The sequence below is a fragment of the Ascaphus truei genome, chromosome 11 (genome assembly GCF_040206685.1).
Source record: "Ascaphus truei isolate aAscTru1 chromosome 11, aAscTru1.hap1, whole genome shotgun sequence".
In the NCBI taxonomy this organism is placed as follows: domain Eukaryota; kingdom Metazoa; phylum Chordata; class Amphibia; order Anura; family Ascaphidae; genus Ascaphus; species Ascaphus truei.
This window is the reverse complement of record NC_134493.1, coordinates 10,059,732-10,071,503: the sequence shown is the minus strand read 5'-3', so window position 1 is coordinate 10,071,503 and position 11,772 is coordinate 10,059,732. Positions and strand designations below refer to the sequence as shown.

The window sequence follows — 11,772 nt, the reverse complement described above, 5'->3', positions numbered from 1 at the left end:
AAACAAAATCCATAAATGCTTTCTCAATTACAAAGGGGAAATATTATATGAAATACGTTCTAATAAATATGCACGGAGTGCGTAACTTTATGTGTATTGGGCATAGCTGCTCAATTCATGCAGAAAGAAAATGTAGAAAAAAAAAGGCTCAATTTAAAACTTGCAGGATTATTTTTTTGTGGTCCTTTTGTTAGAATACTACACACAATAACGGATATCCAGAAGTTGCTTTGTACATGGCAATTTATTTATGCATGTATGAATCACTGCTGTAACTTTTCCATACATAATCAAATTCCCCTTTTGTAAGAGGTACATAACCCAACACACAAAAATATTATGAAATACAAGGTATACAATATTACTAATAACTTATACAATTACATGTAATAACAAACATGTATCTTTAGCAAAAGAAACCAAAATAATGTTTATTTGGTCATTCATTTTTCATAAAAAATATAAACTGAATCATGCAACACATTGATTTACCATAGTAGTGTTACAGGTTTGTGAATTACATACATACATATAAAAAATGTATGCTAATCTCTCCATCTGTGTCCACACTGTGCATTGCAACACTTATAAAATGTAGTCATTGGTTCATCAGCTGATCTGGTCTGGATCTGCATGAAATACGCACGTGGGTGCTCACATTTGGGACACTTTTCTGCAAATATGAAAAAAGACAGTTCCATTGAAAATGAAATAAAGACAACTGACATATTATACTACTGAAACAAACCAATTGTGTGAGCTATAGGATCTAATATAAGAGGTGATTTTCTCCTAGACACTCCATGGAATTATATCCAAACAAAAAAGTGTTGCCGGTGCTCCAATTCAAAGGGTCTCTTCCCCCCTCCCCTAGAGGCCCATATTATATCTGGATATGCAATAGAAGAGAAGGGCACCATGGACTTGCTTCAGCAAAGATTTATTATAGCCATAAAGTACTATACTCTATGGCTATAATAAATATTTACAGAGGAAAGTATGTGGTGCCCTCCTCCTCTATTGTACATCTAGCACAGAGAGGGGACTTGTGCATCTTTTGTGGACAGTCACTTTGTGCAATTTTAATGGTATAGCATTAAAAGTATATAGTAGATTGGAGCTGTCCCTTGTACATCAGAGTCTTTAATTTAATACATATACAAATATGTTCAAAAATATAAAGATGTCCTTGTGGGAAATCTGCCATTCACTTGGTGTTCTGGAAGTAGAGTACTGTATTGTGCAAAGGGCTACGCCATTAAACTCATCCTGAAAACTGCAGAACCGTATGTGTACAGCTTGGAGGAGGGAGGATACAATTGAAACTTAGCAATACACAAAAGGGTTACAACAAAGTACAGGAGGCAAGCGTACTGCAAAGAAAAGTGCTAAAACAAAAGGTTATGCTCTGAAGCTGGTGGGTTGCAGGCAAGTGAAAATGTGAGGAAGTACTTCTACATGGAAAAGTTGCGGTGTATTTGTGGGATAGCCTACAAAGAGATGGTAGAGGCCAATACATTAAAAACATTTTAAAATGCCTGCAATCGACATAAGGCTGTCCTAAATACAGAAGAAAACAACATGTCAAAAAGGGTCTCTGGTTTTACAGCAGACATGAAAATGGGAAGACTAGGCCCAGTGATGAACCATCAAAATTCTCTCTTTTTCCGATTAGCATTCACGTGCAATGCATGTTATTAATGGCAGGCTGCAAAATATTATATCTATTCATATACAGTGTGTCAGAAAATACAGAATATGCATTTGCTAAATTATGGTGTTTCTTGCACATCCAATAAGCCAAATGATACAGCTGTCACATCAGTGAATAACATGCAAATAAAGGAAAGGTAAAGAGAGGACAGAGAAAGGGGAAGCTGTATCTTCCAACAGAAGCATATAAAGAAAGCAAAAATAAGATGTTTTTTTGTACTACCATTAATCCCAAGAATGTACTACTAACCTGCTGTTGAATCAACATTTTCCCATGCTGTAGAGCCTCCTAATACATCATCAACTTCTTTAAGTTTGGGGTATTTTCTACTAGTTACCTTGGAGAGAGAAAAAAGTGAATTATAAACAATTTTAACTATGACATTTTCTAAAACACATTCAAGTCTACGATGGTTATTTACTAAATTGTCCCTGCTTAACATGGGCAATACCAGTGCAAAAGAACTGCACCATATTGATCAAAAAAAAACTTTCATTGATTTGAACAGGTTCCCTTTTATTTAATAAATATGGTGCTGTTTCTGCACTTGTTTTTGTAGCCGGAGGACTCAAGTAAATAATGCCATATATGCCAAGGCAGAGTGGTGCAATTCTGGGGCAAAATAACTGCACCAGATCAAATAAATAAAACCAAGTTAATTTAATTTCCACTCCTAGAATAACTCCATCTTTGCCCTAATACATATACTCCACTGTATTGTGGCCTCTGTTAAACAAATGAGTAGCATAGTCTTTTACATTCCTGAATCTATAATTTTAGTGACCACACCAAAGCATTAGGCATGCTAAGAGCTGACATAAGTTAGGCTGGGGCCATGGTACCGCAGACAATGCGCACGCTGAGCAAACAGACCACCTTAAGGCTGCGGTCCCAGTAACTGCCACAGCGCACGGCGCGGCGTGTGTGTAAGCACCGCCCCTCAATGGGGCTGGGCCGAGTAGTCACCTTCCCGCTGAAGGTGCAGCTGCGCCCTACTGCAAGGTTTTTTTTTACAACTCAATGAAATTGAGTTTAGACCTTGCGACGGAGACGTGGCCACGCCCCCGCCCCACCCAATGAGGGCGAACCAGCCGCGTGACGTGATGGCCACGCCCCCTCAAATCCCCAACCACGCCCCCTCCCGTTGCAAGCTCCCTCTCTCCTAAAAAGACCGCAGATCGCGGTTAGCGGTTAGTGCTGTGCACGCGCCCCCCCCCCCCCCCGCCCGCCCCCCGCCCCCCGCCCGCCCCCCGCCGGACCTGCGTGTCACAGTGATGACTGGGACCGTAGCCTAAGGAAGTGTTCGCGCCTGTGCGTGTTGCGCAAGAAATCAGTTCAAACTGATTTCTTGGTGCGACATGCCGGTCACGTGAGCGGTTCACCCAACGAGGGTGAACCAGCTACGTGATGTCACTGGCACGCCTCTAGACACGCCCACAAACAGCAGCACGTGTATCATGGCCGAAAAACGCACCGGCTTCAAGCGGGTGACGTCACGGCCTTGCGCGCCTCCGCACAGGCGAAGGCACAATGGACCTGGCCTAACATAGCATCACATAACATGTGAGTCAGTGCCAGAAACACATCATTGAAGAGTTGGACCTTGCCAACCACATGTACAACAAATCACTGGGAATGTGACCCCTTCCCTGCCAGACACACCGCTAAGGGGTTAAACCAGTACATAGCATAAGATTTGAACATTGCTGCGAGAAACAGAGCACTGAAGCGTAGCCAATGTGCTGCAGCGTGGGAGGCGCGCAGGTAGCAGGGCGAGACACACGGGGCAGCGTGGGGAGCAGCGTGGGAGGCGCGCAGGTAGCAGGGCGAGACACACGGGGCAGCGTGGGAGGCGCGCAGGGAGCAGCGTGTGGGGGGCCGCGTGGGAGGCGCGCAGGTAGCAGGGTGAGACACACAGGGGGCAGCGTGGGGAGCAGCGTGGGCATGGCGCGCAGGTAGCAAGGTGAGACACACAGGGGGCAGCGTGGGGAGCAGCGTGGGCATGGCGCCAGCGCTGTACCTTCCGGGTTATGTTGTGCACGTAGGGGCAGGTATTGCACGCGAACCTGTAACACTTCTGCCCCTCTTCCACAATCAGCACATTGCCGCAGGTCGGGCAGAACAGCAGCATGTCTGACCAAGCAGCCACCCATAGGCACTTCCGCCAGCTCGCACTGACGCACTTCCGCCAGCTCGTACTTCCTGCACGTTGAGTGGAAACGAGTGTCCGTGTCTGTGTCCGGTGAGAGTGCGCCACCAGCCCGTCTGTTGCCAGGTTATCACTGGGAGCACCTACACCCCGTTCTATGCTAACCAGGAGGAGGGTGTCCGGACTGCAACGTGTGACTGAGAGAGGTGAAACCCTTTGGTTACCATGGGCTTTGCAACGCATTGTAACGGCTCAATGGTGTCCTTTGCCAGTTAGAGCTGCTGACCCAGCCAGCCCAAGTCACAGCATACATTCACTACATGCTGATGTGCAGAGACACAGGCACACATATACAGGAACACTCATATACAGGCACACTCATATACAGACACACTCACATACAGGCACACTCACATACAGGCACACTCACATACAGGCACACTCACATACAGGCACACTCATATACAGGAACACTCATACACAGGCACACTCACATACAGACACACTCATACACAGGCACACTCACATACAGGCACACTCACATACAGGCACACTCATACACAGGCACACTCACATACAGGCACACTCACATACAGGCACACTCACATACAGGCACACTCACATACAGGCACACTCACATACAGGCACACTCACATACAGGCACACTCACATGCACAATGATATAAACACATACTATGGACATGCACATACCTGTACTGAATATGCAAAGATAAACGCAGACCCACACAATCCATGAGCCAGTGCCTTCCCCTGAAGGACCGTGCCCCCCACCCCCCTGCCTATCTCAACTCGGGTTTACACCACGTTTGCCTCAATAGAATGGCCTTGCACCCTCGGTGTGAGTGCGATCAACTACAAATCCTAATACAGCAGTCCATAAAAACGGCTTACTGGAGCTTGATGTAACCATCAGTGGACATCACTAGTGTGTGTGTGTGTGTGTGTGTGTGCGTGTGTGTGTGCGTGCGTGCGTGCGTGCGCACACACACACACACACACACACACACACACGTCGACAAACCTATACATTTGCAAGCCCCAGGCGAGTGGATTTAACATCGTGGCGAGCGCCTATTGGCCCAAGCAGCACACGTTTGGTACTAGGTGGCGAGTAGATTTTTTGGTGATTTGTCGACCACTGTATATATATATATATATATATATATATTGTATTGTATATCTTTATTTATATAGCGCCATTAATGTACATAGCGCTTCACAGCAGTAATACATGTGGTAATCCAATAAATAACAGATAATATAAATAACAGATCATGGGAATAAATGCTTTAGACATTAAGGAAGAGGAGTCCCTGCTCCGAGGAGCTTACAGTCTAATTGGTAGGTAGGGAGAACGTACAGAGACAGTAGGAGGGAGTTCTGGTAAGTGCATCTGCAGGGGGCCAAGCTTTATGTGCCATGTGTTCAGAATATCCACAGTGCTATTCATATGCTTCTTTAAGCAAGTGTGTCTTAAGGTGGGTCTTATATTATATATATAATTTTTACACCAGGGGTGAGCAAACTTTTTATGCCGAGCCCCCTTTTTCATCCATGAAATTTCTCAGGCCCCTCCTGCCTGATGTAATCAAAATTACATGAAAAAAAAACCTTTATTAAACGGTATACAATGTAAATACAAATGTCTAAATACTTACATATTTCAACAGCTTGCGCTTGCAAAATTAGGCTGCGTCCACGCTGCCGCTGAGAGCGGTGACATCACCAACTCTCCAAGCCTGAGCACAGGGTGTCCTGCATAAAATTTGCAAGCACGATCGGGGGGGGGGGGGGGGGGGGAGAGAGGGGGCAATTTTTGTGTGTGGCTGTGTGTGTATTGACTGCTGCTGAGCGCGCTTCAAAGTCAATTTTGTTTGTCTCCCCAAGCGCCAAGCTTGGGAGAGCGTACGTGCACAAAGGCAATCCTTTTGGGGGGGGGGGGCATTCATCCACCTCTATGCTACCGACCCTCCCTTCCCCTCTCTTTTTTCCTTTTTCCATTTGCCTTTTTATTCTCCTTGCTCTTTGTCTTGCTGTCCCCAGTGTCATCCACACACCTACCTACAGTATTATGTATTATTTATTTCTTTTTTTCCGTTTTCAATGTTGTGTTTTCACTTTTTTTTTAAAATTATTTTTGTACATTCATAGTATGATTGATATAGTGGCCGCCGACCCTCTCACTTGCAGAGGATCGCAGCGAAGCAGGTTTCCAGCGGAGGAGAGCAGGAACATAGCGCTATTGCAGGGCAGACACCGGAAGGAGGGGTGTTTGACATCACAGTGCTGGGGTGTGCTCCTCCCCCGTACCTCCGAAGCCCCCGCGCGTGTGCACACACACCATCACGTGGCCGCCACCTGCACTATCCTGTTCGGCAGCCCGCGCACAGCTTCTTAGCCTGCCCGCCGGCGTACACTTTCACCTGGAGGGGGAAGTACGAAGCATTCTCCGGTGGGGAAACAGACAGGAGCATGAGGGGTTGTCTGTGTGCCGGGAAGGCCCCGCCCCGCAGCAGGCAGACAGCACAGAGAAATAGCAGCACGGAACTTGAGCTTCTTTGCCGCCCTTGCACAGCTCTGCCCTTCACCAGGTTTCGCTGCACGCAGCCTGCGCCCCTCCCACAATAATCTTGCACCCCCCAGTTTGCGCACCGCTGTATAATTCCACTATACCATATATATATCTATATATATATAGATATATATATATATATACCATACGATACCGTTTGAAGCATGAGATTAGGAGACAGCACTCTGGTAAGTTTGATCACAAGTTTTTGTATTGAAAAAGACACATTAACCGACGTTTCGGTACCCCAGTGGGACACCAACCTTGAGAAAGGTCCCACTGGGAGACCGAAACGTCGGTTAATGTGTCTTTTTCAATACAAAAACTTGTGATCAAACTTACCAGAGTGCTGTCTCCTGATCTCGTGCTTCAAACGGTATCGTATGGTTTATTATTGCTTTATGGGACAAGCACCCAATTTTTTCTACTTGCAAGTGGAGTGCCGGCTGCTTCTGTGGATTCTATATATATATATATATATATATATATATATATATATATATATATATATATATATATAGATATATATAGATATATATATCTATATATAGATATATATATCTATATATAGATATATATATCTATATATATCTATATATATATATATATATATATATATATATATATATATATATATATATATATATATATAGATAGATAGATAATCAAAAAATAAATAGATGATACCGTTCTGTGGCTAACGAAATGCTTTTATTTGTGCGAGCTTTCGAGATACACTGATCTCTTCTTCCGGCGATGTTACAATGAATGAAGCAAGGATAACTTAAAAACAGTGTCTCTTGGAATGTTATCTGTGCTGTTCCTTCCCCAGTGTGGATGTGTGAAGAGATCAGTGTATCTCGAAAGCTCGCACAAATAAAAGCATTTCGTTAGCCACAGAACGGTATCATCTATTTATTTTTTGATTATTGAAGCTCGGCTAACACGGTACTGATACCTCTACATATATATAGATATATATATATATATATATATATATATATATATATATATATATATATATATATTTCCATGTATTTGTAAACTCATTGCAGGTTTTGAAACCGCTTTTGAAATGCAATGAGAGCCATACATTACATTAATGTCCCCTTTCAATTAATCACCCTTCTCTTTTTGTGTAACTCTCCTCTTTTTTCTGATTCGTGCTTCTAACACTTTTAAGGCCGAGGCGATGCTAGGCCTCGGGGGAGACACCATGGGGAGGTGTGGCGGAGGCGGTCCCGTGACGTCACGGAGCTGGTTTGCTCTCATTGGCTGAACCACTCACGTGACCCGGACGTCGCACGACAAAATCAAATTATTTTTTGCGCAGGAAATCGGCCGCACTGTCGCCCCCTCATTGAGGCACGGCCTTTTGTTCATGCCGCGCGTACTAACCGTGGACGCTGCGGCTAGAGGGACTTGAATTACATTGTAGTGCAACGTGTTGCAGTTCTCTACAGGGACAAAAGGGTTACATTTAAAGTTTTGGGGAACAGGAAAATGTGCCTCTATAAAAACAATTGATTTGGTGCTACACGGACAATAGTAAACCTTTAAAATTGAGCAGTTTGCTTTTTTGTATCTTTCAGTGAATTAGGTTTTTATAGGGGTTCCATTTTATATTTCAATATATCACAAGGGGGTGCATGTCATCTAAAGGAGAGGCTTTGAGCCCGTGAAGCGCCAGCAACAGAAGCCACGCGCCGCAGAGCCCGCAAGAACCCACGCAAACACCGCACGTTAGTCCTTACACCTTGTATTCTGATGGATAGGTTAGCTTTATGTAGGGTGGCCATATTTTCCCCGGGCCAAATTTCGTGCATGCACGAGCAGCAAGCACCCATCTTGCATGTGCACGAGCGGCTGACAACTTGCCGACCACGCATGGGCAGTGGGCGCTTGCTGGCCTCCACGATCAGTTCTTGCCAGCCACTCGTGCGCTTGCGTGATCAGCGCTTGCCAGCCGCGCATGCACAATGGGCGCTTGACAGCCGTCGTGCACATGCGCAGTCGCGGTCAGCGAGCGCCGGAGAAAATAATCGGGACCCGGATCAGTGCCCCAAAAACGGGATGTCTGGTCACCCTAGCTTTATGGACTTCTGGATATTTCTTCCGCCTCCTCTTTGCGACTCCCAATGCAACCAGATCTGAATACAATATACTGTTTTGTGAGTGCAATACTTCTCAGTAGTGGATATTATGCGGATATTATATTTTTAAGACGAGTTGCACTATGTTCTGGGTTTTTTGCACCATAGTTCTTTTCGTTTTGGATATGAATAATATAATTGTTATGTGCTACATGTCTTCCAGTAAGATGTTATAATGATGAAGTATTTATTTATTTTTATTGTTAGGAAATGGATGTGAAAAATGAAGTTGTGTCTGAAAATGAAATAGAAGAGGATCTTTCTGCTGAATTAAAACTGGAAGATGCTGACGAAGAGTTACCACATGCAGAAGCTGTGGACATATTCCAGGAAGGTCTGGCAATGATAGTGCAGGACCCTTTGCTCTGTGACTTACCTATTCAGGTAAAACAACGTCATTCTTTCTTTTAAACTCCTGATTTTGAAGCTGTTTGTTGTAAATGTGTTATTTGAACAGCTTAGACCGGTGTTTAGCATTTAGTTTCAGGTTCTACTAATGTCAGAATGACAATCCAGTGATGTATGTATGATCACACACATGTGCAAGGGGTACTTATAATGTAGAAAAAAAACAGCAAAAGCACCCAGAATCCACATATGAAATTCAAAAGTTTTTACTGGTTTTGACAAGAAAAGATTAAATATTCCAGAAGAGATGAGGGAGCGGGGACATCAAAAATGTAAAGGAAACAGAAATAGACCATAGAGTAGTAATGTCTTAAATAGTGGTAAAGTGTTAAGAGGAACCTCCAAAAGTTATACTCACATTCTAGTGAGAATCAAATAGACATATCACAATCTGTGGCGAATGCAGATGAATGATGTGTATTATCTTGAGAAGAGAGAAAAGTACAACATCGCGCAACATACACAGACGAGACAACAAGTATTCTAAAGCTTGCTGGGTGTAACCTGGCTAGTTTAAGGCATTTCTGCATTGACTAATGACTCATCGGATTAACACAGCAGGGGTCCATGGCAGTCCCATTCAGTCACGGACCCCCGCTGTTAATCTGATGGGCCATTAGTCAATGCAGAAATGCCTTAAACTAGACCCAGCATGTACCTGGGTCTTTTTGGCGAATTCCTCTGATTTGTGTTAGAATAACCGTCGGCACTTCTATATATAATAAACTTTATATATTATTAAACATAAGCCTTTCGTATGCACACTTACAAAGTGGCAGTTTTTTGGGGCATATAGCAATAAAACCAGATACTCTGGATCAGAGATCTCACCGCCGACGTGACGCAGATGGGGTCAGCTGTTTGGATGCCGGCAGGTGCTGCTTCCGGTAGCAGCCGCTTGGAACAAGTCAGGCTTAGCAGGAGTTCCTGATGAAGCTTTTGCCAAAGCGAAATGTGTAGAGTCCCTGAGAGAGAAGCATCCGATTGGGGAAGGAACTTCTGCTAAGGCTGACGTGGTTTCCGACTGGCCGCTACCGGAAGCAACACCAGCCGGCATCCAAACAGCTGCCCAATTGGCGTCACATCCGCGGTGAGATCTGTTTTTATTGATATATGCCCAAAAGAACTGCCACATTGTATGTGTGCATTCGAGAGGCTTATGTTTATTAATATATAACGTTTATTGCATATATCTTGCGGTGTTCTTTTCTCCCCGAGATAATCCACATCATTTTACTGCCTGACAGCATTTGCCACAGATTGTGATATGTCTATTTGATTCTCACTAGAATGTGAGTATAACTTTTGGAGGTTCCTCTTAACACGGTACCACTATTTTAGACATTACTACTCTATGGTCTATTTTTGTTTCCTTTACATTTGTTGATGTTCCCGCTCCCTGATCTCTTCTGGAATACTGCATCTGAGGAACGGGAGAACTGTTCCTCATTGAAAGTTGAGTGGAGGACTCAAAATAATATATTTTTCCCTTTTTAATATATCACTTCCAATATCCACCACTTTGTGGGAGTAGTGGTCTTTGTGTTTTGACCACACGGTCATGCATGTATTTGTTTTATACACATCATTTACACTGATGGTTGTTTGAGAGCGCCACTCCTGTTATCTTTACCACAAGAAAAGATTAAAAACAAGTGAAAAGATTTCAACAGGTACATACTTATAATGTAACCTGTTTTCCACATGGTACCACTATCGGGGTCTGCTTCTTCTTGGAGGTGCAAGGCAATTACACAAACAAGAAAGACATGAGCAGCATTGACTGCATGAAGAGGAGAGCAACTAGGAGCAAATCTCCCAGGCTCTCAAAACCCCCTACAGAAGTCAAGTAGATTTAAAAAATTTTAATAAAGGATTGACGTAGGGCTTCCAGAGCGGAACCACGTTCATTTCAGCTCCAGGGACCCCCTGCTTCTGGAGATACCTCCAAATTAGGTGCCGGTAGCAGCAGCTCTCCTCGGCTACCAGGGTTGAGAATATGTCCGCTGTTTAAAGATCTCGGGCCCTGTTGGCCAATAGGAAGCCGTGACGTCATTGTTGTGGCTTCCTATTGGCCCTTGTGATCCGGGAGCTTTAAACTTTAAAGCTCTGCTTGAACAGCGGAAGCGGTTACTGGCACTTATTTCAGAGGTATCTCGGGAAGTAGGGGGTCCTCGGACCTCAAATGAATGGGGTTCAGCTCCAGAGACCCCTGCTTTAACGCTATATAAAAAAAATATAAAGAATTAAAAAATTAAAAAAATTACCGGCATGGATTACTCCTTTAAAAAGTTCTATTATATATTGTATGGTGACTAGTATCCAAGCTACCATGGTTCAAATCATATGCATGGCACTACAGTGTGGTGTTCTAAATTAAAAGACAAAGGTGCACGATAGGACTGAAACATCGATCCGTGTTCCCAAACACATTTTAAAATATTTTCAAAGTCCACTGGAGTTGTCCGTTGTTTTTTTAATAGTCTACATGTTATACCCCACACTATCCGGGTTTTCTGAGCACCCTTGGCAGATTTCCGCCGAGTATGTGAGTGCACCTTCCTCCCTTCTACTCTAAATGAAAGGAGAACATATAGTTGGGCGCTGTATAATATTTGAGCACTTTGTGTTGCGTAGCAGATGTATTTCTCTTATTAGAGATAAATAGCAACCACAGTGACTATTTCACAAAGGCACAGGACAGATTCTTGCTGTTGGTTTCTAGCTCATTTCTTTGTTGTAGCAGACAGGCAGC

At 43.9% G+C, this 11,772-nt stretch overlaps 2 protein-coding genes across 6 annotated transcripts in view; one reads left to right on the top strand and one right to left on the bottom strand.

Moving 5' to 3' along the window:
• Positions 1–225: 225 nt before the first annotated feature.
• Positions 226–3,899, bottom strand: POLR3K (RNA polymerase III subunit K). Its single transcript, XM_075565244.1, has 3 exons — positions 3,735–3,899; positions 1,964–2,051; positions 226–673 (listed from the first exon to the last, which is right to left on the bottom strand). The coding sequence occupies exons 1-3, from the start codon at positions 3,843–3,845 to the stop codon at positions 546–548; spliced, it is 327 nt and encodes a 108-aa protein (XP_075421359.1). The 5' UTR covers positions 3,846–3,899; the 3' UTR covers positions 226–545.
• Positions 3,199–11,772, top strand: part of SNRNP25 (small nuclear ribonucleoprotein U11/U12 subunit 25) — a 51,152-nt gene continuing 42,578 nt past the window's right edge. Inside the window, exons 1-2 of one of the 5 annotated variants that reach the window (XR_012787346.1) lie at positions 3,199–3,277; positions 8,817–8,993. Coding sequence is in view for 1 of the 5 variants with exons in the window: in XM_075565246.1 (XP_075421361.1) it covers positions 8,820–8,993 (174 nt within the window). In the remaining 4 variants the exon portion in view is untranslated. Of the gene's footprint in view, positions 3,278–3,839; positions 4,070–8,816; positions 8,994–11,772 lie in introns of those variants that run through there. The other 4 variants (XR_012787345.1, XR_012787344.1, XR_012787343.1 and 1 more) reach the window with 4 other exon arrangements.

Coding starts and splice junctions, on each gene's coding strand:
- POLR3K (XM_075565244.1), bottom strand. CDS start 3,845: ATGCTGCTGTTCTGCCCGACCTGCGGCAATGTGCTGATTGTGGAAGAG. Junction 2,052..3,734: donor TGCACAACATAACCCGGAAG/GTACAGCGCTGG, acceptor TCTCTCTCCAAG/GTAACTAGTAGAAAATACCC. Junction 674..1,963: donor AAATGTTGATTCAACAGCAG/GTTAGTAGTACA, acceptor TCATATTTGCAG/AAAAGTGTCCCAAATGTGAG.